This window comes from Xenopus tropicalis, chromosome 1, assembly GCF_000004195.4.
Source record: "Xenopus tropicalis strain Nigerian chromosome 1, UCB_Xtro_10.0, whole genome shotgun sequence".
In the NCBI taxonomy this organism is placed as follows: Eukaryota; Metazoa; Chordata; class Amphibia; order Anura; family Pipidae; genus Xenopus; species Xenopus tropicalis.
In genome coordinates, this window is record NC_030677.2 from 165,205,754 (window position 1) to 165,231,515 (window position 25,762).

At 40.8% G+C, this 25,762-nt stretch overlaps 1 protein-coding gene across 2 annotated transcripts in view; it reads right to left on the reverse strand.

Moving 5' to 3' along the window:
* ksr2 (kinase suppressor of ras 2) overlaps positions 1 to 18,516 on the reverse strand; it is a 184,351-nt gene extending 165,835 nt beyond the window's left edge. For both annotated transcript variants that reach the window (XM_031892817.1, XM_018090607.2), the window contains exon 1: positions 18,320 to 18,516. In XM_031892817.1, the coding sequence (XP_031748677.1) occupies positions 18,320 to 18,496 (177 nt within the window). In that variant the 5' untranslated portion in view covers positions 18,497 to 18,516. The remainder of the gene's footprint in view (positions 1 to 18,319) is intronic.
* Between the last annotated feature and the right edge of the window lie 7,246 nt (positions 18,517 to 25,762).

Consider the following 25,762-nt stretch of genomic DNA (forward strand, 5'->3'; position numbering starts at 1 on the left):
GGGAAAGGACATGATTACTAAGTCAGGGTACCCCAACCTAAAGCCTTATTTGTGTAAAGCTTCTATTGGACATGTTTATCCCAAACGTGATTGATTATTAAGAGGAATTAGACCTGGGCAAACACTTGCAATTGTTACTTACCTGTTTGATTGGAGGCTAATGTTTTACTCCAGTTTTTACACAGCATGATAAATATACCCCTAAGTTAAAAAGTTTTATTACATACAATGTGCACTCACACAAACAAAAAAACTCGAAATTGCAAATGCAAAATTTGTCACAAAGCTAAAGATTTGTCCAATTGCAACAGTTTTTTCAATTAGCAACATATCTTACATTCCCCATTAAAGTATGATCCAAATTACAGGAATACCCCTTATCCAGAAAACCCCAGGTTCCAGGCACCGTGGATAACAGTTCCCATACCTGCAACTTGACAGTAACTAAGCTGCATGAATAGTGGTGGCAATAGTGGTCCAAATTAATCCTATTTGGTTTATTTATTGTTTAAATGTTTTTATCAGACTGCAAATCCAAATTACAAAAAGAGCCCTTATCTGGAAAACCCCAGTTTCCAAGCATTTTGGATAATAGATCCTATACCTGTGTTTTACTTTGGAATAAAACTCTGTAGGCAAGGTTTAGCTGTTAAAGGAGACATATCATGTGAAAATTAAGAATGTATCAGTGCATTATACTCCTCTAAAAATAGAAGGATTGTGTTTAAAAAAGTTTTGTGTTGGACTAATTTATTGAGTAATTCCCCCAAACCCCTACCATCTGTTCCACTTCCTGCTGGCTGAATTCTATGGATGTGCAGGGAGGCCAGCAGCACTTAGTACACTGCCCTGTAGCATAGAAACCAATCAGCAGCTAGGCTAACCTGATAGGGAACTGAAGCCTGACTTTGCTTGTGTGAGTGCAAGGCTGTGATTGGCTATCCCCCCTCTTACTGTGTTTCTGGTAGGGACTGTAAGGACACGTCCACCCTTCATTTGAAACATTGACAGGAACCTGATAGGATCTGTAGGGAGCTCCAAACTGAAACCAGCACCATTTATTATTCAGAATTGCCTACAAAATAGGTTTTTTTTATGTCTCCTTTAATACATACAAATAGGCAGATAAAGGGCTTTCAGTGAAGTACTGAATGTGCCCATCTGAACCCTACTTGCAGTATATGTATTTACATCCGCTCGATTAATCACACTTGAGTGATAATGAGAACCTTGCGGTCTATAAACAGACATCTACAAATGGGTAGGTTATGAGAGCCTGAATTGGTTTCACAATAACTAAATGTGGTTGTTAATACTGTATATTTCTTATAGCATGGGTGTACTCTTTCAGTTTAGCACATGAATCCAACCCTAGTGATTTATGTGTGACACAAAAAAAAACAATTAAAACATATCTTTGACTTTATTATTAATCCTTAGATATAAATTAGAATAGTTTTAGGGGCACATTTACAAAAGCACGAACGCACGAGCATTCATGCGAATGCTCCGAGCGTATTTTCGCTGATTTTTTCGGGCGTCCACACGACTTTTTCGTACGCCGCACGACTTTTTCGGACGTTTGCACGAAAAAATCGGAAAGGATTTACCGCTGTTTACAATTGTTCGGTACGAAAATTTTGTGACTTTCGGATCTCCAATACGATATTATCGTGACTAATACGATTTTTTCGTAAGCATTTTCGTGATATTTGCGATCTTACGAAATTTTCGTTTCCAATACGATTTTTTCCCATTCGTGATTCGGATTCGTGGATTAGTAAATGTGCCCCTTAGAGTAATTTTAGCCAAAACATTAAGGTGTACTCTGCCCAAATTGTTTTATTGGTTTTTTTTTTACATAAAGAAGAAAATATAATTCTGGGCAACTTTCCAAAATACACTGAGCAAAGTCTGCAAAGTTATTTGTAAATGTATCTGAAGGCATCTGTCTAACTCTTAAAACAATGTGCAGGAGTCAGCACCAGGAGTGTAGAGAATATTAGCAAATAGAGGCTGCTTATCATAGCAATGACATGCAAAAAAAAAAACCTTAAAACCACTGTAAATGGTTGCTTAGAATTGACATTTTCTTTCATTATAAAAAAACATTTTTGGATAGAGGTCCCCTTTAACCCACTATCATTGCAGCGTGTAGCCTGTGTTTTTATTCAATACATTTAACAAATAATGTATCTGTTTAGCAGCGTGTATTTTCAATCACAGTTTTCCTCTTAAGGCAATTCTGTCATTTAACTTGTTTCAATCTTCACGCCTCTGCTGATTGCTGAAGGTGATATCTCCTTTGGTCTAATCTTAAAGATGGTGCATTGTTCCCACAACATAATACAGCAATGAGTAAGGAGACATCAACAGTTTCTTCCCTTTGGTATAATACATAATTGACAAATAATACTGTAAATATACACTTACAGTAAATAAGTTTCTTTTCTTACTATTAGCTCTACTGTACAACCATATTGTTATAGTCATCTCAGCGACTGGTAATAACAGTAATTCTGCTATTACTCATGTATTATAGTAACTGCACACTTGTGATATTACTCATGTATAAAGAACAGTATGTTCCCACCATAAAGGCATTGCAATATATGAGAGCAATGTCCAATATTAAATTTGAAAGTTGCTGCTGATCTACACCTCCAATTGGTTCTAAAAAGCTAAAGGCAGCCAAGCAGTGCCAGAAGTCATCTGAGCACCCCTGATATAAGCAATTATTTCAAGTACAAATGTGATCATTTGTTAAATCAAACATCTCAACTCACCCGAATTATTTGAACCTGACTTACCCGCTCCATTAAAATATATAGAATTGTCACCAAAAGTTCCAATATTGCCTGAAGCAGTGGAGCAGGGAGCATGACAGAGGGATAGACTGGGGGTGGGGCCAGCAGGGCTAAGATGCACCAGGATCATTTTGGATACATGTTGGCATCTCTTCAACATAGATACTGTATATCAATATGTGTGATTGGAATCTGCATTATTATTCTAAGCAGATTCAAATTATAACAAGTTTCATCCATTAACATGCACAAATGTTGATCAGAAATTGGCCACATTTGCCAATAATTTATGGCCAGTTGTGCTCTGCTTACTTGTGAAATAATTGAAGAGAAGCTCATAAAAATGTATCCAAAGATAGTTTGTTGTGGGTGCACTCTAAGGCTAAGTAAAATATACAAGTACAATGGAAGTGTAACTGATCTGGTCAAATTAGCTACAAGCATACCAAAGATCATATGGTGGTTGGCACCTCCCTGTATGGTTGCATTTCATGGGAAAAGTCTGGTTTCACAGACTTTATCCTTCTCCACTCTTGCTAAAGAAATTGGGGGAGCAGGGAATGGGCATTAATCCATTCCTACTCTTTTCTATGCTTGGATTTAATAAATTACTCTTTATGCCTTTTAGAGCCCAATGCAAGTACTATTTTGCTTATATTTACCAAATACAACTTAGCTTTGCCCCACATTGGTACTTTCATATGCAAGCAGTTCAGCTACAGGTATAGATAGACCTTGCCACAAACAGGGGGCTGGGTGAAAAGTATATGGGTTCCATTCTAATGCAATGAAAGGGTAATTTGGTTGCAATGGGTAGTGTGAACCTGCTATTACATTTGGATTCTGAGAAGAATTATGCATTTTGGGTAAAAAATGAATGATGATTTGCAGGGCATGTCAATGTTCACACAAATTCCTCTGCAGTCAGTTGCAGTAAAACACCATTTCACCCCATTGAAGGTACTTGCATCAAAATGTGCTCTTTGCACCGTACAGTTGTGATCAGCGCCACTTAGTCCTTCCTGCCTCCCGTTCCAAATGAAGTGCAGTTGCACCTATTGAAACAGTAAGCAGCAAAGCAGCTATGCATAAAGACAAATACATCATTATGCAAAAAGTAAATGTCTCAATATTCATGTATGGGAAAACTAAAACCCATCAGTTAATAGAGCTTCTCCAGCAGAATCCTGCATTGAAATCAATTTTTCAAAAATGTAAACAGATTTTTTTTATATTTAATTGCCACAGCCATGAGACCTGTGTTCTGATAAATTTCCGACACACTTTACTGCTACGTTGCAAGTTGGAGTGATATCACCCCCCCTCAGCAGCCGATCAGCAGAACAATAGATATCAGAATAGCATAATAGTAAGAAATCCAAGTCCCACTTGCGACTCCGCCAGTTACATGGGAGTAGGAGAAACAATAGGTTACCTGAAAGCAGTTCTAATGTGTAGCGCCGGGTCCTTCTGAATGCTCAGAATAAAGCACAATGCATTCCACCTAACATTGTAAAATTTAAAGAGGGACAAAAAGAAATGCTGCATGTATCACAGCAAACATTTTTGACCAGACCCCCTAAATACAACTCCCATTTTCTAAAATTTGGCAGGTTATTTTCAACACATTTCTGGGGGTTTTGGGGTCTAGTCTTATGTGTTATTACAGTTTTGATAAAAAGGTGAAATTGCCCTTTAAGCTGCAAGTCTCAGTCCCCCAAGAGACCTGTTTAGCTTATTAGTTACAATTGAATCGAAGTGCAGGTGTAGCTTGTTTTCTGGGTTCTTTGCCAAAAGCTACTTATTTAATTAAGTTTGAGAAACAATGTATCTTTTTTAGCGTTCATTGCAGGAGATCAAAGAGAAATGAGGGACGTTCCAGTAAGAATCCAGGACTGCAGCTTGGGTTGTTCAAATTTGGACAAATTTGGTCTCACAAAAATCGGGACAGTTGGAAGGTATGTACAATGCACTGAGATGGCGCCTAGACACCAATATTACAACTCAAAAAAATGACATTTTAAATAGTAAAGTGAATTATTTGCTATGTAAACAGTGTAATTTAGAAATAAAAAGTACACCAGAAAAATCATGACAGTATCCCTTTAATATATAAACTAAACAAAAAATGTAATTTATATGGTAAGATTCAGTTTGCCATGTATTTAGAATACAAACTGGGTAAATAAGATGCTGAACAAAAATCCTAGCAGATTACATTTTAAAATGTACTTTTGAATGTAGAAGGTTTTAGAAAGTAATTTTCCACCCTTATTCTACTGCTAAGTCTTTCTATAAATATAAGCCAGCAAGGCTACCTACTGCTTGGAGATCATTTGATGTTGTGTTAAAAGATTTAGCCATGAAAGCCTGCAATGTATTGTATTATAGTACGATCTAAAGCATGAAGATTAAATAAGGCATTTAAAACTTATGTTTGTATGTATTTATTTATTTATATAGAACTACACATATACCCAGCGCTGTCCATTAAAGGAAGAATTATTAGAAAAAGATGGGAACAATAAAGTAATGAAATATAAATACATACATAATTACAGTTATTTAAGATGTGCAACGTGTTAACAGAAGGAGGTCTCTGCCCCACAGAGATTACGATCTAAGCAGGTGGGTAATTTACAGACATAAATAGCAGGATGTGCAGAACTTTCCCCAAAAATTCCAATGTAATTGCAGGCATCAACCACAACCTGTTTGCCATGTAAAAACACAAAGTGGCAACCTTTTCAATAATTCTCACAAAAGTTGTGGTGTAAGCTATTTCCCTTTCATTGTTGTTGGAATACTGAGTGCAGCATTAATAAAACCATTATTGTCTGAATCACTTAGTGCAAGCTGGTTATGGCCACTGATGCGTCCCACTAAAGGAATCCTGGAATTGCTGCCACATCCAGGCTGCCACTAGTTTCCTAGCATAGATTGATAGATAGAAAATAGTAGGTAGATAGCCATTCCTATTCAACAACCCCTTTATCATGACTGGTAACGGTCCAGTGACTTGTCTACTGTGACTAGGATGGAAAATGTGAATGGTCATGGCCTGTATTTCTTATATACAGTCAGTGCTGGAACTAGGGGTAGGCAAAAGAGTCACCTACCTAGGGCGCAATGATGGAGGGAACACTAGGCAGGTGTCTCTTCTGCCTACCTCTACTATGAGCTCTTTCACCCCTCACTGCCTGACATGGTGTGCTCCACCTCCCAGGACATTATTGAGCATTAATGTGCCCTTGGGAGTGGGGATGGGCAAGATGGCTGACCAGGTTGCCTTGGGCGCCCGGTCAGCTTGGACCACCCGTGTATACTGTAATGCTTAATCTACTAAAAAATAATTTAAACATAAACCCAACAGGATTGTTTTGCCACCAATTTGGATTTGTGCAGCTTAGGTGGGATCAATTGCAAGGTACTGTTTTATTATTACAGAGAAAAATGAAATCATTATAACAATTAGAATTATTTTCAGAGTTTCCAGATAATGGATCCCATTCATGTAATTGCAAACTTTTAGTCCTCACTACAACCATCCATCTTACTCAGTTGGACCACTGGCTGACTATTCTGAATCCTATAATTTTACTGTATACTTAATATGACATTTTGCCAAGGCAGCAGTAGCACAAAGGCAAAGTAAGCAGAGCCTGCCAATAATATGCCTTGAGCAGAGTCCAGGCTGGAAAAGACAAAATGATGTTAAATCAGCAGGATACAAAGAGAGAAGGCTGCAGCCATACTGAGACAGAGGGGTCCCTGCACAGCGCCCTACTATGTTCAGGATCTCTGCATCGTCTTATCTTATGTGGTACAGACAGTGTTTCTGGGCTGATGTACTATCTCAGGGCATCCATTAGTGACAAATGAACCAAGTATTTTTAAAAGAAATTTTAACCTTCTTATATGCAGAGTGAATATTTCACTTTACATTTGGAATGTTAATCGATATTGGTACGGTGATTTCCTCTTCTATTTGACTGTATCAGAAATTACCCAGAAACAAAGAATGCAAGGGCAGGTTTGGAATCCCATGGTCTGCATCAGCAGCATATTGTATTAGTACAGCACCCTCTCCAGTTTCTATATACTGTACATTTTTTCCAGAAACTTAAAATATGAGCAACAAAGACATTTATGCCACTTGTTAACATGGTTCCATGGTTCTGGAAAGGTATAAAGTTAATTCTACTATAAAACTATGATGTAGTAATTTTTCAAGTGATTCGCAATGCTTACTTTCAGTACAAATTCTCATTTTAAATTAAGAATTAAAAAGAAGGCAGAGCAAGCCAGTATCTTGGGTTGCATTAAACAGCTACATAGATTTAGCACAAAGACTTCAATACCCTACAGCAGTGCTGTCCAACTGGCGGCCCGCGGGCCGCATGCGGCCCTCGACCCCCCTCTGTGTGGCCCCCCACCTCTCTGGCTGCTTTGATGGCTTAATTTTGTGTTAGCTTTAAATGGTATCAGTACTGTGATTAACTGGCCCCCTGCATGGTTCTCACCTCAGATTCAGGCTGTAATCCCTCTGTATTGTTTAAACATGTAAACCCCTGTGTTGTTCACACCTTTTAATCTCTGCATTGTTCCCCCCCTGCAGTGTTCACACCTCAGGCTCAGGCTGTAATCACTCACATTGTTCACCTCTTCACACCTCATTGTATGTACTGCCTGGCCTATGTGTATAGGCAGCATAGGGTAGGCAGAGTATGGCACATAGGTAGCATAGGGCAGGGAGGGTATGGCACAAACAGGCAGAGCAGGCAGAGGATGGCACCCACAGGCAGCATAGGACAGGCAGAGTATGGCACACACAGGCAGCATAGGACAGGCAGAGTGCTGCCTGTGTGTGCCATACTCTGCCTACCCTATGCTGCCTGTGGGAGGTGAACCTGGCAGGGGTTTGTTCTGGGAGTTTGTTAGCAGTTGGAAATAGCCATTAAATGGTCCCTAAGGTGTGTAATTATATGCTGGGGGTTGCTGTGCTATCCACAGGGGAGGAGGAGGCATATGGATTTAAGGGTGTGTCTTAATATGACATAATATAATTCTTTAACATATGAATGATGGTTGATATTCCTGCAGCGACCATAGTGATAAAATGGGTGTGGTTTGAAGTGGGTGTGGATTAAAATGGGGGAGTGGCCAAAACTGGCTTCCATTAGCGGCCCTCCACTATGTATGCAAGAGAAATTCCGGCCCTCGGCACCGCAGAAGTTGGACAGCACTGCCCTACAGTGTCTATAAGATTCACAGGCAAACATATGTCATTTATAGCTCTTGCCATTTTTGCCTCAAAACGGAAAAAACAAGGAATGAGAATCAACATTGTATTGCTTTATATTACTGGATAATAAAGTATATACAGGTATAAAAACTTTTATACAAAATGCTCGGAACCTGGGGCTTTCCGGATAAGGGGGCTTTCCGTAATTTGGATCTCTGTGACTTAAGTCTACTAAAAAATTATTTTAACATTAATTTAACTCAGTAGGGTTGTTTTGCCTCTAATAAGGATTAATTATATCTTAGTTTGGATCAAGTACAGGATAATGTTTTAAAATTAGAGAGAAAAAGCAAAACATTTAGAAAAATTTGATTTATTTGCTTATAATGGGGTCTATTGGAGATGACTTTTCCATAATTCGTAGCTTTCTGTATAATGGGTTTCTGCACAACAGATCCCATAGCTGTACTACTTTTTTGAAAGCTGGGTGTGTTAGGGAGCTTGGAGCAGTGGCAGTGTGGCTCAGCCAAATGCCAAGGGGTTGGGTTAAGATTTTCAAAGCATGCCTATTTACACCTATACATTTAAAATCCAAAGGTTCAATTATGGAGAGATTTATGATGAACACCTATTTGCTGTTCTAGATATTCTTGGAAAGGATTCAGCTATATATGATTGATACACCTATATATGTCTTTAATCATGTTATGAGCAAATGGCAGCCCTAACTAAAGGTTGGACTTCCAAAGGGGGTTGAATGGAGAAAGTCTGACAACCACTGCATTACAGCAAACCTGTCACTACAGCCTCCCACAATAGTATTTGATGAATTGCCTGCCTTTTCTATGAAGCAACTTTCACAGTACTAGTGGTAAATTTGGCATTTTTTGTAATCTAAATGCATGATTTTTGCTTCTTCCCAGAGATGTGTCTGTGTTGGCCGTTAGCATACTGTATTTATAAATATAACTAAATAAACTTCTTCTTTAGAAAAGGCACAACTGATTCATATCCCAAACATTTCTTTTCATATATTATGTTTCCCTCTGCATTTTCTCTACTTCAGCATTATAGACTTGTGCCTAAAATTGCTCCGGGTACTGTATAATGAAATAAAATACTGCTTTTATACAATTAGTCTGTCCCTTGTCAAGCATTACTTTATGTTTTACAGGTTTACAGACACTTCTTATAGAAAGTGGTATAACCAAATATCATTCTCATTTATCTAATACTGTCACAAGACATATCCATTTAAAAGTATAAAAATTGTTCATAAGCAGTTACACCAAAATCCTTGACCTTACATTTATCAACATTGAACCATATTTGTCATCTGCTGTAGCCCTAGTCTCTCAATTTATCTAAATCCCGTTGTACAGTCAAAACATCTTTTGTGGATCTTTTTCCCAACTTAACATTATCAGCAAACTAGAGACAGCACTTTTAGTATCCAATTCAGTGTTTAATAACTAGACTGAAAAATAAAAACAAGTGATGCAAGGACTGAACCTTCTCTGGCCTATGGCCTTCAACCATCATTTACTCACTTAGAATTAGTAGCAAACAAAAGTTCATGGCTAATATAATTCTTTCCTCCAAAAACTTTCAGTCAAAATGAATGTGCGGAGTTTTTTTATAAAGTGTGCACAAATGCTCAGTGAATTAACTGAGGACTAATTGTCTTGAGACTCTGTATCTACAGTACACGAAATGGGATCTGTATGAAGAAATGTGGGTGACTTTAATATAGTGTGCAGTTACTAACTGGGCTTATGATTGTAAAGTTGTTGTGAGAAGCCTTTACTTATTTATTTATTGACTTATAAGTGGACTTTCTAAGCTGTGACTTTGTGTATGCAGATGTTATACATATGTAAAATGGTTCATGCAATGTTTGCAGAAGTGCTCACACAGTTTAATGGGAGCCCTGTACTTATCAAAGACTGATTATGCACATTTGCCTTTCCATATCTTTCCATTCCATTGCCATACCATTCATAACCAGATTATTTTAATTTTAATGGCACCACACCCTTAGCTTGCATATTTTTACTATCAGTATACTTAACCCTTTTGGGGTTAATCTTAGAATGTGTTGTAATTAAACTTTTATTTTTTAAAACTATTATAACATAAGACTTTGCATGCTTTTTCTAGCTTCCCAGTGTGTTTACATTACCTATCCAATCCCTATGCTCCCCTATGAGGGGGCAGCCATATTTGTGCTGTCGGGTTTAGGAACTTCAGGTATCAATTCCTTACAAAAGCAGCCCTATCAGTGAAAAACGATCAACATGATTTCTAGGTAACTTTTAATGCACATTAATATTTTGAAGAGTAGTTTTTATTTTTAGTCGGTATCACTTTCAGGAACTGAAAAATTTTTTACATTTGCTTTTTGCAACAAACATTAAATGAGATAACAATATGGTCCCTATTACCCAGGGGTTATACTACTTGCACATTTGCTATACATTTTTGGGTTGTTAGAGATCACTAGATCTAGTATATCATGATTTCTGTATGTCTCCTCAACAACCTGTGATAAACAACTAGTTTATAAACTTGTTCGCATTAATTGTTCTGGCAGTACAGTCGTTCTAGCCAATACCTGGGTAATTAAAATTCCTTGCCCCAAACTAGCAGCAGAAGCTGAACTGTAGAATAAGAATTCTTCATTAAGGGGGTCTATGGGGGGGGGTCTTAATTACTAAGGGGGTCTATGGCATACACTACACTTCATTTGCAGGAATCTTTACAATCTGTTAACCTCATAATGCTTCAGCCCCTCATTTTCCACCATCACTTTATCCTTTATATTTCTTTTTTTAATCGTGATCCTTTTCTGTTTCCCCTGTCCCTCTGAAACAACATAGCCCCCTATATTTACTGCCCAGCAGTGTGACTCAATCAGTCAAGTTTCATCAATTCCAGTTACCTCATATTTCACCTCCAGCTCTTCCATTTTACCAGTCAGGATTCTTGCATTCGTAAACATATATTTAATACTAGTGCTAGTTGTAAATTGTGAAAATACAACTTGCAATCCTCCCTGCTATTATCAATACCCCCAACCAAATGTCCACCTCATTTTCTCTTACTATGCCAAAAACCTCATATAACCTATCTTCCAAAGAATAAATCACTTCACCCTCTTGCCCCATGATTTCAAGCGGAAAACCCGCCTGCATCTCTCACAAGTAAATGCTCCCTGCAATTGCTGCTCCAACATCACATACATGCAACAAAATACACATTGAGTGCCACCAGCAAAAAAACTGGGTACTTACCCATGACTCTCAAGTGCAATTCTTTGTATAAGTGCCTTTTAAGCGTCAAACACCTTTGGTTTCTGATGCCTTTTAAATACTTATTCACATGCAACACTTGGAGCCAGATTTATGATTGCTTAAGCCTTTGGGTTCAAGGAATCATAAACAGAACCTCTTGTGAGTTTGGTAATGCTGGGTTTCCAGTGCAATAACCTTAGCAAATTCCACAATTTGTTTTTGCAATAAAGAAAAACTTTGACAGCATTTAGAGCACAAGTCACATGACTGAGGCCATCTGGGAAACTAAGACTATGTCTAGCCCCACATCAAATTTCAGAATTAAATATTAAAATTTAAAAATCTGTTTGCTCTTTTGAAAAATAGATTTCAATGCAGGATTCTGCTGAAGAAGCTCTAGTAACTGATGCGTTTTGGAAAAAAACATGCTTTCCTATTACAGGATTCCTTTAAATTATAAATATAGCCAACAAATTAACACACTGTAGTAAAGCACAGTTAGTTTTACTTTTGGCTAGGCCATTCTCTAAACCAGCGTAGCTGCAGAGGAGGGTTCAATAAAGAGGCCAGGAGGATTGGCTAATGGGTAAGCTTACCTGTAAATAATAATTTTCTGTTCTGGATACCTATGAAACCATAGCAAAAGTCGGGCTACAGATGGGGGCTTGAACACATCTGTTAAACAACCTGTTACCATTTAAAATACCTCCTGACTCCTCCTGTGGCCCAGCATGTAGGCATTTGTTTCCATGGTATAAGGTACTGTATGTCAAAATGGACATAAAACTTTACAACACATTCATCAAAAGTACGAGATTTAATCCCGAAATGGGAAAACTTTGGATCAGATACAATAATTTCTGATGATCGCAAATATCACGAAAATGCTTACGAAGAAATCGGAATAGTCACGATAATATCGTATTGGCGATCAAAAAGTCACAAAATTTTCGTATCGCACGATCGTAAATGGCGGGAAGAATCTTTCCGACTTTGATCCTTCAGTGCATGATTTTGGAAGCCTCCCATAGGCAGCTCCAACCTGGCCCAAGGAAAGTCACGATACCGAAGCTTGAATGAATCCGAAACTTTAGTACTTGACGTGACTATACGATTTTGTCGCACAAATTTTGTCACAAAGTACGAAAAAGTTGTGCAAAGGTACGAAAAAAGTCGCGCAAAGTACGAAAAAGTCGCAGAAAACACGACCAAATACAAATTTTTGTACCTGTCGTAATTTGATAAATGTGCCCCTAAGTGAAACCTACTGAATTGTTTATCTGATTTTATTTTAAAACAATGGCAGAATAAAAATGGCACATAACACAGAACATCATAATATCTGCACCATTTGACATGAAGCTTTATGAAAATGACCACAGAGCATATTTTTATTGGTGCACACAACAACCCTTATGACAGATTTAAGATACATTTGTAGTGTAGGCAAATTATAATCACAAACGTTTCAGCATTGTAGCACTGCATTGAACCTTACTGTATGAGGCTTTCAGGTAGAAGCAACTTTGCAAATACCACATCATCAATAATTTTAGTCTCCAATTCATTTACTGTGGGTAGAATCTAATATTCCCTTTATAATCAAATGCTTTTCTTGCCTCAGGAAGTAGAGTTATCATCTTTATTAGTCAGTGATCAGAACTCCAATGACTTTTCTTGTGGAGTATTTACAATTTCAGAAAATGAACATATGAAGTCTGATACCTCTTCATTCTAGTTATGGTTTAGGCCAGTGGGCCCTAAATAAGGTCCTCTGGACTCATCAAGAACATATTTTAATATCTTAACAACAATTACCAAGGCACCATCTACTGTCTGATCTAAATCTGAGATAGAAAATGTTTAAAGGGATTCTGTCATGATTTTTATGGTATACTTTTTATCTAAATTACACTAGTTACATAACAAATAATTCACTCTACCATATAAACTTTCTTTAGCTCTAATATTGGTGTGTAGGCAGTCATCTCAGTGTCTGATTCTGAGCTTTCAGAAGGTGCCAGCATTACAAAACAGAACTGCTTTCAGGTATTGTTTCTCCTCCTCCCATGTAACTGAAGGAGTCATGAGGCAGACTTGAATTTTTTTACTGTTGAGTGCTATTCTGATATCTACCACTTTTAGCAATACAGGTGTCATGGCGCTGCTATCTTGCTACCTTCCCACTGTTCTGGTGATTGGCTGCTAGGGGGGAAAGGGGGCATGATATCAATTCAACTTGCACCACAACAGTAAAGTGCGATTGAAGTTTATCAAAGCACAAATCATATGGCTGTGGCACCCTGGGAAGTGGAGAACATGGCTAGCTCCTTGTGAAATTTCAAAATTAAATATTACAAAATCCAAATGCAGAGTTGTGCATTTAATACTCACAAATATAGAAGCAGAGCAGATGGATTGATAGGTTTCAGGAGAAGGAAAGGTACAATCACTGGCGGGTGCCAAAATATTAGGCACCCCCCAGTGATTGTAATCACTTACCAAGTACACTAGGCTGGTGCTCCTGTTAGGAGAAAACCGCACCAGCCCTGGGTAACTACTGCACATGTGTCGGCCCAGGGATCATGAAGAAAGAAGACAAGAGGAAGGGGATCACTCATTCGCAGCTAACCCGGCCTGGTGCAGTTTTCTCCTAACAGGAGCACCAAGGTATAAGGTAAGCGAATACAATCACTAACAAGGAAGTGTGTCAGGAAGTGAATTTTGTTGGGGAGTAGGTGGTTCCGGGCTAAGATGGCAGCTGGCGGCGCTAGTTGTGTTGCGCAGTTATTGGGTTGTTACAGTGCATGGTTGTTTAAGAGTTTTGTGTTACATTGGACTGTGTTTATGAGATGTTTATGATATGCTATTTGTTCTTTATGATACATTTTAAATTAAAACTTCAGTTGATAATAATAAATGTTCCGCGGACATTTTCATCCCAAAAACTGGGTGTCTTTGTGTTTCTTGGGGATGGGAAGTAAAGGAGGGGTGGGGGGTTAGTTGGCGAGGGGCAGGGCAAGATCCAACGATGCTCCTGTCATGTAATTTATCGTTTTACTCCAAAAGTGGACTTCATAATTGTGCACCAACTCAGATGCTGTGTAATACATTACAATCAATGTGTTAAGTTTAGGAAAAAAATTGTCACAAAATGTGAAATAAGTGGTTTACAAGGCTTTATTCAAACCAACACTTCTTTTCACATTATAAGTGTTCACTCAGCGATGCATTCATTACACACCTTTACAAATACACATGCTTTTACATAGTGTAGCCTGGTGTAGGGTCAGACTGACTGACTGCTGGACATTTCTGACCCTGCAGGCAGCAAATGATGCCCCCACACACCAGTGATGTGTTGTAAATTCTCACACCGCTGTTTTACACACCTTTATAAATATGTCCCTTTCATGTGCTAGGAGTTTCTGTTTAGCAGAATAATCTGACACAACTTGCTTTAGACTAGCAGAATGAATCAGTCATTCACCAAAGTGTAAGTATCTCTCAAAGAACCAAAACTACTAACTTTTTGTGGCAGTGAAGCGGGCATTTATTTTACCATAATCTGATACACAACTTGCTTTAGACTAGCAGAATGAATCAGTCATTCACCAAAGTGTAAGTATCTCTCAAAGAACCAAAACTACTAACTTTTTGTGGCAGTGAAGCGGGCATTTATTTTACCATAATCTGATACACAACTTGCTTTAGACTAGCAGAATGAATCAGTCATTCACCAGAGTGTAAGTATCTCTCAAAAACCAAAACTACTAACTTTTTGTGGCAGTGAAGCGGGCATTTATTTTACCATAATCTGATACACAACTTGCTTTAGACTAGCAGAATGAATCAGTCATTCACCAAAGTGTAAGTATCTCTCAAAGAACCAAAACTACTAACTTTTTGTGGCAGTGAAGCCGGCATTTATTTTACCATAATCTGATACACAACTTGCTTTAGACTAGCAGAATGAATCAGTCATTCACCAAAGTGTAAGTATCTCTCAAAGAACCAAAACTACTAACTTTTTGTGGCAGTTAAGCAGGCATTTATTTTACCATTTATTTTGGGATTCTATAGCAGCCCAAGGCAACTACCGCCCTTTAGCAGGGAAGATCTGTGCCCCCAAATATGCCCCCAGTAGCTTCCCATATTCTTTTCTGCTTGTTTACTGCACAAGCTCTGTGCTGCTGTTAGTCGCCTGAGCTTTGGGACCCACTCACAATATACTGAGCACATTTAATGTGGATTATGGCACATTCCACATATGCTGCATTTTTATCACTGGCTACAAGTGAAAGGGATAACTATGGGATTTTCAGAAGCATATTTATCAAAGGGTCGAAGTTACAGATCACCACTTGATAAATACACTTTTAAAAATCCCATAGGAATGAATACAAAGTGGCCCACAAACAACAATCTTATTGTTAGGTAGATAAGTATTGTCAGAAAAGAATATGGGCAAAGTATAGGAAGGTTAGAAATTCTGCAGTATACTGTTCCAAGTATATTATAGCAATATGGTAGAATAGCAATACTCAGCAAACACCATGGGAGGTTTTATGATCCCTAGATATGTATGGCAGGGGAATTAATATCTTTCAGTCATACATTTGCAAATTTTTTTACTTTTCATTGATGAATCGTAAATAGTCCCATTTAGTCAGGATAAAAGTGACTCTCGCATCTGCTTTGCGAAAACACATACACAGAAGTATTTTCTGTTAAGCATTCTTTTATCTGTAATACTCAATAGGCCAGTTCAGGATGGTTCCCGAACTGCCCTATTGAGTATTACAGATCACATTTATACAGATACAGATATTACAAATAACATTTAATAAAATGTAATATCTCTCATAAGAATATCTTGTATTTGTACAGTGCCTACATATTCTGCAGTGCTTCACAGAATGTAATAATCATTCTCATCATTCCCTTCCCCAGTGGAACTTCCAATCAAAGGTCCCATCAAATTAACACTGGCCCAATATTTTATGTGTGTATATACCACAGAGATGTCAATCCTGTGGTTTCAGTTATCACATGTGCTAATCACCAGCTGGAGGTTGAATATATTTAACACAGCATACATATATAATATATTTCTTCTGTACCAGGGATTTTTTTCAGTAGAGGGCTGAAGGGATACAAAATGCATTTTGTTTATCAATACATTGCATCTTGTCACACTGTGCAATAACTGTAACATATTTTTGGTTTCCATGTTTTTTTTTTCCAGTTGATCCCTTATTGCTGCATTGGATGTTGAGCTGGGACTCCAACATTACCTAAACTGCCTTTGGCTTTTAATGATGTAGGTCTTGGCTCTTTAACTCTGGTCCTGCACTTTAAATATATATTTACAGAATATTGCTCAAGAAAATGTATACCCCTCTATTAAAATATTAAGAAAATATAAAATATCTTGGAATTGCTATAGTCACACCAGTATAAAATATCTCAGCCTGAGGCCTTCTACCTTGATATGGTCATACAACTCCATGGTAACTTCTAATATTCTTTTTCCTTTTACAGTGTGAGGTACATTATTCCCTATATTTAATAGTCAGTGTGTGATAAAAAAAAATCAAAATGGAAACTTTCTTGATATAATTGCCTATAACAAAGAAGAATATTTGGTAGCATAAGATATGTACTTTTGGCATATCGTTTCATTAAAGAAATTATTCTGTTATGCTCAGAAAATCATTTAATGCCCAGATGTAACTGTCATGGTCCAGTTTTGAGCAAGGCAGGCTTTCGCCACAGCAGGGGATGAGTATGGAGACTTGCACATATGCATTCTGTACATGTTATATTTAGGGCAAATGCTTGGTTTATTTTGTACAGTATGTGCATGGAAATTGTTTCCCTGCCATCACATTTCTTGTAGTCTAACCAACCATGTGACTGCACTACAGAGGGCCTCTGTGCCTTACATATATGATACAGTCGTGCAAACTGTAATAATGGGTTGGTTTTACTGATGAAGGTGCTACAGCCAGAGAACTGCCTTGCTTATCTATTCCTTTCTATGTGTTATAAAGGGTTAGGTGTGTGCAGGAGTGTTGGAAAGGGAGGGGGGCAGTGAATTTTCTTTTTGCACTTTGGGTCTTCATTTTGATTACTGATTTATAAACCTTAGAGTCTGCTTATCCTAAAACTGATTAATACAAATAGATGATTGTCATGGAAGTTGGCTGATATGAACAAATGGATTGACTAGACAGTTGTGTTGCAATGCACATGTAGGAATATTTCTTTTTTTTTATATATACAAATCCAATCTATATGCCATATTTTTAAAAGCTAGGCTAAGGTTAGGTGGCGGTAAAGGTATTATAAGAAGAAGTAGGAGGTCTGGGTTACTGCTATACAGTACACTGATATTTTTTCCCTCCATCCTCACTCTGTGTTCTTCCCCCATTGCGTCTGTTGCAAGCCCCCCTTTGCAGTGCACCGATTTGAGCCATACAGATACAGTAGTGAACGCACCACCCTTACACAATACAATAAAATAAATAAATATGGCATCTATCTGCAACAGGCAAGTAGGGATCTAGAGAAGGTGTGGGCTGAGGAAGATGAAGGATGGTGATGATGAGGAGGGGGTGTTGGAAGGGAGCACTGCACACAGTCTGCTAGAGAGAAGCACCTTTGCGACCACCTGCAGAATGCGCAGGCTCACTCCGACTCACTGCAGCTGCTTCATTTATGGCACCGCACACCAAGCAAGAGATATAAACAAAACCACTGGCAGCAAGGAAGATAGGGGGATGGGATGGAAATAAAGGCTCACTAACCCATTGAGTGGCTGAAGGCCAATAAAGAACTAAATGCAAATCACTGCTCAACAAGCAGACATATTAGTAGGAATAAATAAATCGCAGCAGCAGAAACAAGCTGCCGTTAGTAGCAATGTAGCATGCATTTCCAGGGGAGGGGGGCCCCAGGTAATCTCCTACCTCCAGTGTCCTGATCTCTTTCTGGGTCAAGTCGTTGGAGGTGGCACACTTGGTCCGGAGACCCTCCAGGTTGGAGATGCTGATGTCTATCATGTTTTGGACCAACTCGCACTGCTGCAGGGCTTTCTGCAAACTCAGGGGCTGCTCGTCGCTGCTGGGCACATTATCTTCATCCATTTCTCTCCCTTGATCTGCAACCCCCCTCTTTCTTTTCCCTCCCACCCCCCTCCCCCCCAAAAACAATGAAGAGAAAAAGAAAAAAAAAGTCCCCTTTGATTGTGCCCCCCTTATTGCAGCCCTCGGCTTCCTTCCAGCAGCCAAGTCCTCAGCACAGGTACATGGATGGGGCAGCACAGGGGGGCTGCACCCTTGGGCACTGGCTGGCTGTTCAGGCTGCCTCCATTGGGGAGCTCCCCGTTGCCTCACGCCGAGATGCTGCTGTATGACACGAACACCAGGCAGCGGTGCTGATGCTGCCAGCACTAAATAAATAAATATGGAGCTTAGCCTGCAATGGCTGTGGCTGCAAAGCTTCCAATAAGGGGCAGGGAAATAAAGTGTCAGTGGGCACCGGTCCCTTTATAACACCTGCATGGCAGCTCGGCTGATGGGGGAGCTGGCACTTAGCAGGATACTTGCTTGCCTAATATTTGGTTGCTGCAGAATAAGCTTTTTTTATTATTATTATTGATATCATTCAGTTAGGATGTGTGCCGTGTGCAAGTGCTGGCCTTTAGTGTGAGGAGAGGATTGCTGCTGCTGCTTGCTGCTAAAATATGCCGGAGCCGGTGCTTGGCGATGCTGATGCCTCTGCTGCTGCATCCCCTCCTGTCTCTTTCTGCACCGACATCTTGCCTGTCAATCAAGCGCGTCCTGGAAGCCACTGGGAAGAGGGGGCGGGGACAAGATCAAGAACGCGCACCTGACAGGAGAAGTGAAGTGCCACAGCCGTGCCACTGGCTTCTGTACTGGGCTCTAGCTTGTATTGCCTCTAGCCCTACCCCTTTGTGGGCACTCAGGGCATGGTCACATGATTGCAGGTTAACAAATGCATAGAATCAGATGGCATTCCAAACTGTTTTGTTTAGTATATTTTTAATGACTACTAAAAACTACAGTTAAAATCACTGAGGGTGCCAAATTTTAAGCATCCCCGCCCCCTCCAGTAATTATAATTACTTGCCTGGTACCCCTGGCCCTTTTTCATGTTAGCAGAAAACTGCACCAGTCTGTGGTATTACTGTAGAAGCTCATGTGGCCTGATCTTCTTTCAAGTGGTAACTATAGAGGAAGAAGACCCCGCAGGGGACCATGGAAGGGGGGGGGGGGCAGGCAAAAGATGTGCAAGGGGTGCTGTGCACACTGGTTACTCCACTGCTTCTTCCAGTATTGTCTTCTTGTCTCAGGGCCTAGGCAGGCATAGTAGAGTGAAAAGGCTGGCTTTTTAACTCTACTGCACTTGCGCCTGCCCAGACTAGAACAAAAAGAATTTGGAAGAAGCTAAAGAACATGGCAAAGTTGAGCTTCCACAGTTATACCTGGGCCTGGTGCCGTTTCTAGCAAATAGGCGCACCAGCCCGGAATATTAGGTACCTGATTATAGTTTCTTGGGTGGTTCTCCAACATTTCATTCTCCTCAAAGATTATTACAAATAGATGATTGTCATGGAAGTTGGCTGATATGAACAAATGGATTGACTAGACAGTTGTGTTGCAATGCACATGTAGGAATATTTCTTTTTTTTTATATATACAAATCCAATCTATATGCCATATTTTTAAAAACTAGGCTAAGGTTAGGTGGAGGTAAAGGTATTATAAGAAGAAGTAGGAGGTCTGGGTTACTGCTATACAGTACACTGATATTTTTTCCCTCCATCCTCACTCTGTGTTCTTCCCCCATTGCGTCTGTTGCAAGCCCCCCTTTGCAGTGCACCGATTTGAGCCATACAGATACAGTAGTGAACGCACCACCCTTACACAATACAATAAAATAAATAAATATGGCATCTATCTGCAACAGGCAAGTAGGGATCTGGAGAAGGTGTGGGCTGAGGAAGATGAAGGATGGTGATGATGAGGAGGGGGTGTTGGAAGGGAGCACTGCACACAGTCTGCTAGAGAGAAGCACCTTTGCGACCACCTGCAGAATGCGCAGGCTCACTCCGACTCACTGCAGCTGCTTCATTTATGGCACCGCACACCAAGCAAGAGATATAAACAAAACCACTGGCAGCAAGGAAGATAGGGGGATGGGATGGAAATAAAGGCTCACTAACCCGTTGAGTGGCTGAAGGCCAATAAAGAACCAAATGCAAATCACTGCTTAACAAGCAGACATATTAGTAGGAATAAATAAATCGCAGCAGCAGAAACAAGCTGCCGTTAGTAGCAATGTAGCATGCATTTCCAGGGGAGGGGGGCCCCAGGTAATCTCCTACCTCCAGTGTCCTGATCTCTTTCTGGGTCAAGTCGTTGGAGGTGGCACACTTGGTCCGGAGACCCTCCAGGTTGGAGATGCTGATGTCTATCATGTTTTGGACCAACTCGCACTGCTGCAGGGCTTTCTGCAAACTCAGGGGCTGCTCGTCGCTGCTGGGCACATTATCTTCATCCATTTCTCTCCCTTGATCTGCAACCCCCCTCTTTCTTTTCCCTCCCTCCCCCCTCCCCCCCAAAAACAATGAAGAGAAAAAGAAAATAAAAGTCCCCTTTGATTGTGCCCCCCTTATTGCAGCCCTCAGCTTCCTTCCAGCAGCCAAGTCCTCAGCACAGGTACATGGATGGGGCAGCACAGGGGGGCTGCACCCTTGGGCACTGGCTGGCTGTTCAGGCTGCCTCCATTGGGGAGCTCCCCGGTGCCTCCTGCCGAGATGCTGCTGTATGACACGAACACCAGGCAGCGGTGCTGATGCTGCCAGCACTAAATAAATAAATATGGAGCTTAGCCTGCAATGGCTGTGGCTGCAAAGCTTCCAGTAAGGGGCAGGGAAATAAAGTGTCCTTCCAGCAGCCAAGTCCTCAGCACAGGTACATGGATGGGGCAGCACAGGGGGCTGCACCCTTGGGCACTGGCTGGCTGTTCAGGCTGCCTCCATTGGGGAGCTCCCCGGTGCCTCCTGCCGAGATGCTGCTGTATGACACGAACACCAGGCAGCGGTGCTGATGCTGCCAGCACTAAATAAATAAATATGGAGCTTAGTGTAAATGAAGCCCAGACAGGGCTGAAATGAATTTAGGCTAGGACCCCTTCCCCCTTTAGCCATATGATCATTCGTACAGGGCCTGCTCCCTCCCCCGGCCAGCTCCAGGTAGAACAATAGAAGGGTGAGCAGCGGAGGGAAAGAGAGGGGCGGGCTAGGGGAGGGGGCAGGGGAGGGGAGTTAGGCAGAGCAAGCTATGTAATGGGATGTATGTTTGTTAAGGACACATTCTTACTTGTTTAGGATCGGTGTCCGTGGAGGATTTGGCTGGATCAGCAGCAGGCATCGTTCAGCACAAGCAGAAGTGATTTTTGCTTGAATAATGGATGCCATTGGTGCAGGAGTGGAATTGCCCAGGAGGAAGATTCTTCGGCCAAAAAGGTTTCCGGGATGGAGGGGTGCAGGGGGAGTTGTTGTTAGGAACCACGCGGAAGAGGAAGGTGAGGTATATTTTGCAGGAGGAGAGGAACACCAAACGTCCGGTGCTGGGAAGGGTTGGCAAAGTAGTGAGGAGAAACGGTGGGACGTCGCGGGATTGAGGAAGATTTCCAGATGATGGCAGAGGGGGTACGGAAGGTGGCGAGGAACAAGGGGAGTGCGCGGTAAGTGCAGCGGAACAAGGGAGGGGGTTCAGAGGCCCACGAGGGGGGGGAATAGGCCGAAAGAAGGCTGCCACTGCCACCAACGCAAACCATGAAAGGGTCCCAAGGGGGGGAGTAAGGGATGTGGGTAGCGATCAGACCACATCGGGAGATGCAGGAAGGGGGACATTGGGGGGATCTGAACGCTGGGAAAAGAAGTCCACGGCCACCGAGACAGAAGGAGGGAGAGAGCGCAGCACACTAAGGGGAGAGGAGTTGGATGAGGCATCGGACGAAGGTAAGTGGGGCATGGAGGCTGATCCTGTCCCTGGGGGGGGTTGCGGGAGAGGCTGGGCAAGAGGGGGTTGCAATATACAACTGAGAGGTAATGGCCGACCGAGATACGTGCAGGACGCTTTGAGACCCAGGTATGGGGGGGGTCTGCAAGGTTGGGAGTACAGTGGTTATGAGGATGATTTTTTTGAGGATGCTTATTGTGATGGGGACTATTGTGAAAAGGGTGATGGTTGTAGTTATGATCTGAGGAAGGCGCATAGGCCTTGTCAAAGGAGGCCTAGGTGGATGGACCAACAAGATAACATGTACAGTCATAATTTTGGTCGTGCAAGTTTCTTTTTCAGGAATAGGGAGGAGGAGGAGAGTTGGAGACAATGGAGAAAGGAGAGGATGGGACAGCAGATGGGAGACGGGAGTTGGATTGGAAATCAGCAGGCAGCCACTTCATCTGTATCTCATATGGTGGGGGAGGAGAGGAATGCTGGAGTGTACACGCAGGAGGCTGCATTGGGTGAGTTGAGATCTCTAGATGTGTTGGCTAATCAGGATTCAGACTCTGATACATCTGATAGCGAGACGGAAGGGGAAAGATTTTAGCATTAATTAAGAAATATTTTAAGGACAGTAAGGGAAAAGAAGGTGATAGGAAGAGAGGAAAGGAAGGGGGTCAGCTGTTGCTACCGTTAGGGGCGGCGGATACATATGCGTGTGCTTTGACTACAGCTCATTTGCCTAGGAAATTGAGGAAATCAAATGAAACAGGTAAATTTGTGGATGTGTATGAACTAACAAGGGAAGCAGTTAAAGGAACAGTAACACCAAAAAATGAAAGCGTTTTAAAGTAATTAAAATATAATGTACAGTTGCCCTGCGATGGTAAAACTGGTAAGTTTGCAACAGAAACGCTACTATAGTTGATATAAATGAGCTGCTATGTCAACACGGGGGCAGCCATTGAAGCTGGGAAAAAGGAGAAAAGGCACAGGCACATAGCAGATAACAGATAAGCTTTGTAGAATATAATGGGGTTTTATCTGTTATCTGCTAAGTAACCTATGCCTTTTCTCCTGTAAATGGCTGCCCCCATGGTTACACAGAAGCTTTATTATATAAACTATAGTAGTCTTTCTAAGGAAAACACACCAGTTTTACCAGTACAGGGCAGCATTACATTATATAGTAATTACTTTTATACACTTTCATTTTTTGGTGTTACTATCCCTTTAAGGCAAAAGAAGATGGTGTTAAGATTGAAAAGGAAGGTAAGAGGAACAAATCGATTTTTGATTGGTTGAAGGGATTTTTGGTTTTTGCTAGTGTTTATTTGAAAGGAAAGCCAGAGCAATGTTTGAATGTGATCAAATACATAGATACTTATCTGTTTTACAAGGGCACTTCATGGTCCAATTATGACAGAGCGTTTAGGAAAAAGATTGTTAATAGCAAGGTTTTGTCATTTGGTCAAAAGGATATAGACTTGTGGACTAGGTGCGTGTCTAAGGAGCAAGGAGGTTATAACAACGCGAGTAGAGGGTTTAGCGCTTTTAAACCAAGGAATGCGTGTTTTGCATACAATGAGAGGAGGTGTATCAGGGGGTACACTTGTAAATTCAGGCATGTATGTTCTTCATGCGGGTTGTCTCATGTGGTGAGCGAGTGTGGGAAAAGAAGGAGGGGCAGGTGAATGTGCAGCCCTTTTGTGCAACTCAACAGAAGAGCGGAAACGCCAATACAGGTGGGCAAGTAGGATTACCCAGATAAGGAGGCAACTGAGTTTTTGTTTAAAGGTTTTACAGAAGGGTTCAATGATGCATTGATCAAGGAACAATGTACAGTTCAGTACCAATCTTTTGAAGATGCATTGGAGATAGTTAAGAGGCATGGGAAAAGGGCTTTGATGGCAAAGGTAGACATTGATTCAGCGTTTAGGCTCTTACCATTACACCCTGATAGTTTTAAGCTGATAGGTTGTTATTTTCAAGGATTTTTCTATGTGGATATGTGCCTTCCGATGGGATGTGGGATATCATGCTCGTTTTTCGAGGCATTTAGCACATTCCTGCATTGGTTACTGTACAAGAGGTCAGGGAGTAGAGCTATAGCCCATTATTCGGATGATTTCTTGATTGTCGGGCCAAAAAAGGGATGCATGCCAGGGAACATTGGTTACATTTTTGCAGTTGTTAAAGGAATTGGGTGTGCCTGTAGCGGAAGAAAATACACTGTTTCCAACGACTAATTTGCAGTTTTTAGGTAGAGATAGATACAGAGGCAAGGGTGTGTAGGCTTCCCAAGGACAAGGTAGAGAGGACAAAATGGGCAGTTAAGAAAATGATAACAGCTGGGAAGGTACCGTTGAAGGAGATGCAGAAATTGATGGGTTTGTTAAACTTTGCGTGTAGGGTCATTCCTATGGGTTAGGGATGGTTAAGCATGGTCAAGAATTAGACTTCATCACAGACGCAGCAGGCAGCATTGGTTTTGGGGCTTACTTTGCAGGGAAATGGAGTGCCGGTAGATGGCTGCAGACATGGCATGAGAAAGGATTAACCAAGAACCTGACACTGTTGGAGCTTTTTCCTATTTTGGTAGCGTTAGAGTTGTGGGCAGAGGGATTAAAAAATAAAGCGATAAGGTTTTTGTCAGATAATATGGGGGTAGTTTATGCCGTGAACAACTTGTCATCTGATTCACTTGATTAGGTTACTGAGCCTGTTGGTGCTGATTTGTTTAAAATTTAACATATCGTTTAAAGCACAACATGTCCCAGGGGTCGAGAATACACTAGCAGACGCCCTGTCAAGGGAAAAGTGGGATCTTTTCTTCAGATTAGCTCCTAAAGCAGAAAGATCTGCTCACACGTGTCTCGGTAATTTATGGCAGTTGGTGAACCCATATTAGAAGAGCTATACAGCATGTCTTTATCGGAAAAAACTCTGGCCAGCTATAAAAGGGCTTGGGAAAGATGGCGGCTATTCTGCATTGGTGGTAAGAAAAATTATGCTTTTAAGAATTTATTGGAATTTTTGAGGGAACTTTACAAGGAGGGGAAGTCCAAGGCGGTTGCGGCTACTACATTGGCGGAAATTTCGCATTTTTCCGTAGCAGGAGGTAGGTCCGATTTCACACTTTCGTGTTAGTGAGCTGGTGCCACCTTCTAAGAAGGCAATAGAAAAAGGAATGCAATACAAGAATGAATCATTACAAAAAAATAAATTGTTGATTTATATTAGTAGGTCGAAGACAGATCAAATGGGTAAAGGAAAATGGGTAAGTATACAAGGAACAGGGGAAGTATCATGCCCAGTAAAGTTGTTAAGGGAATACATGGCGGTGCGTCCGGAGGGGGGGCAGCTATTGTT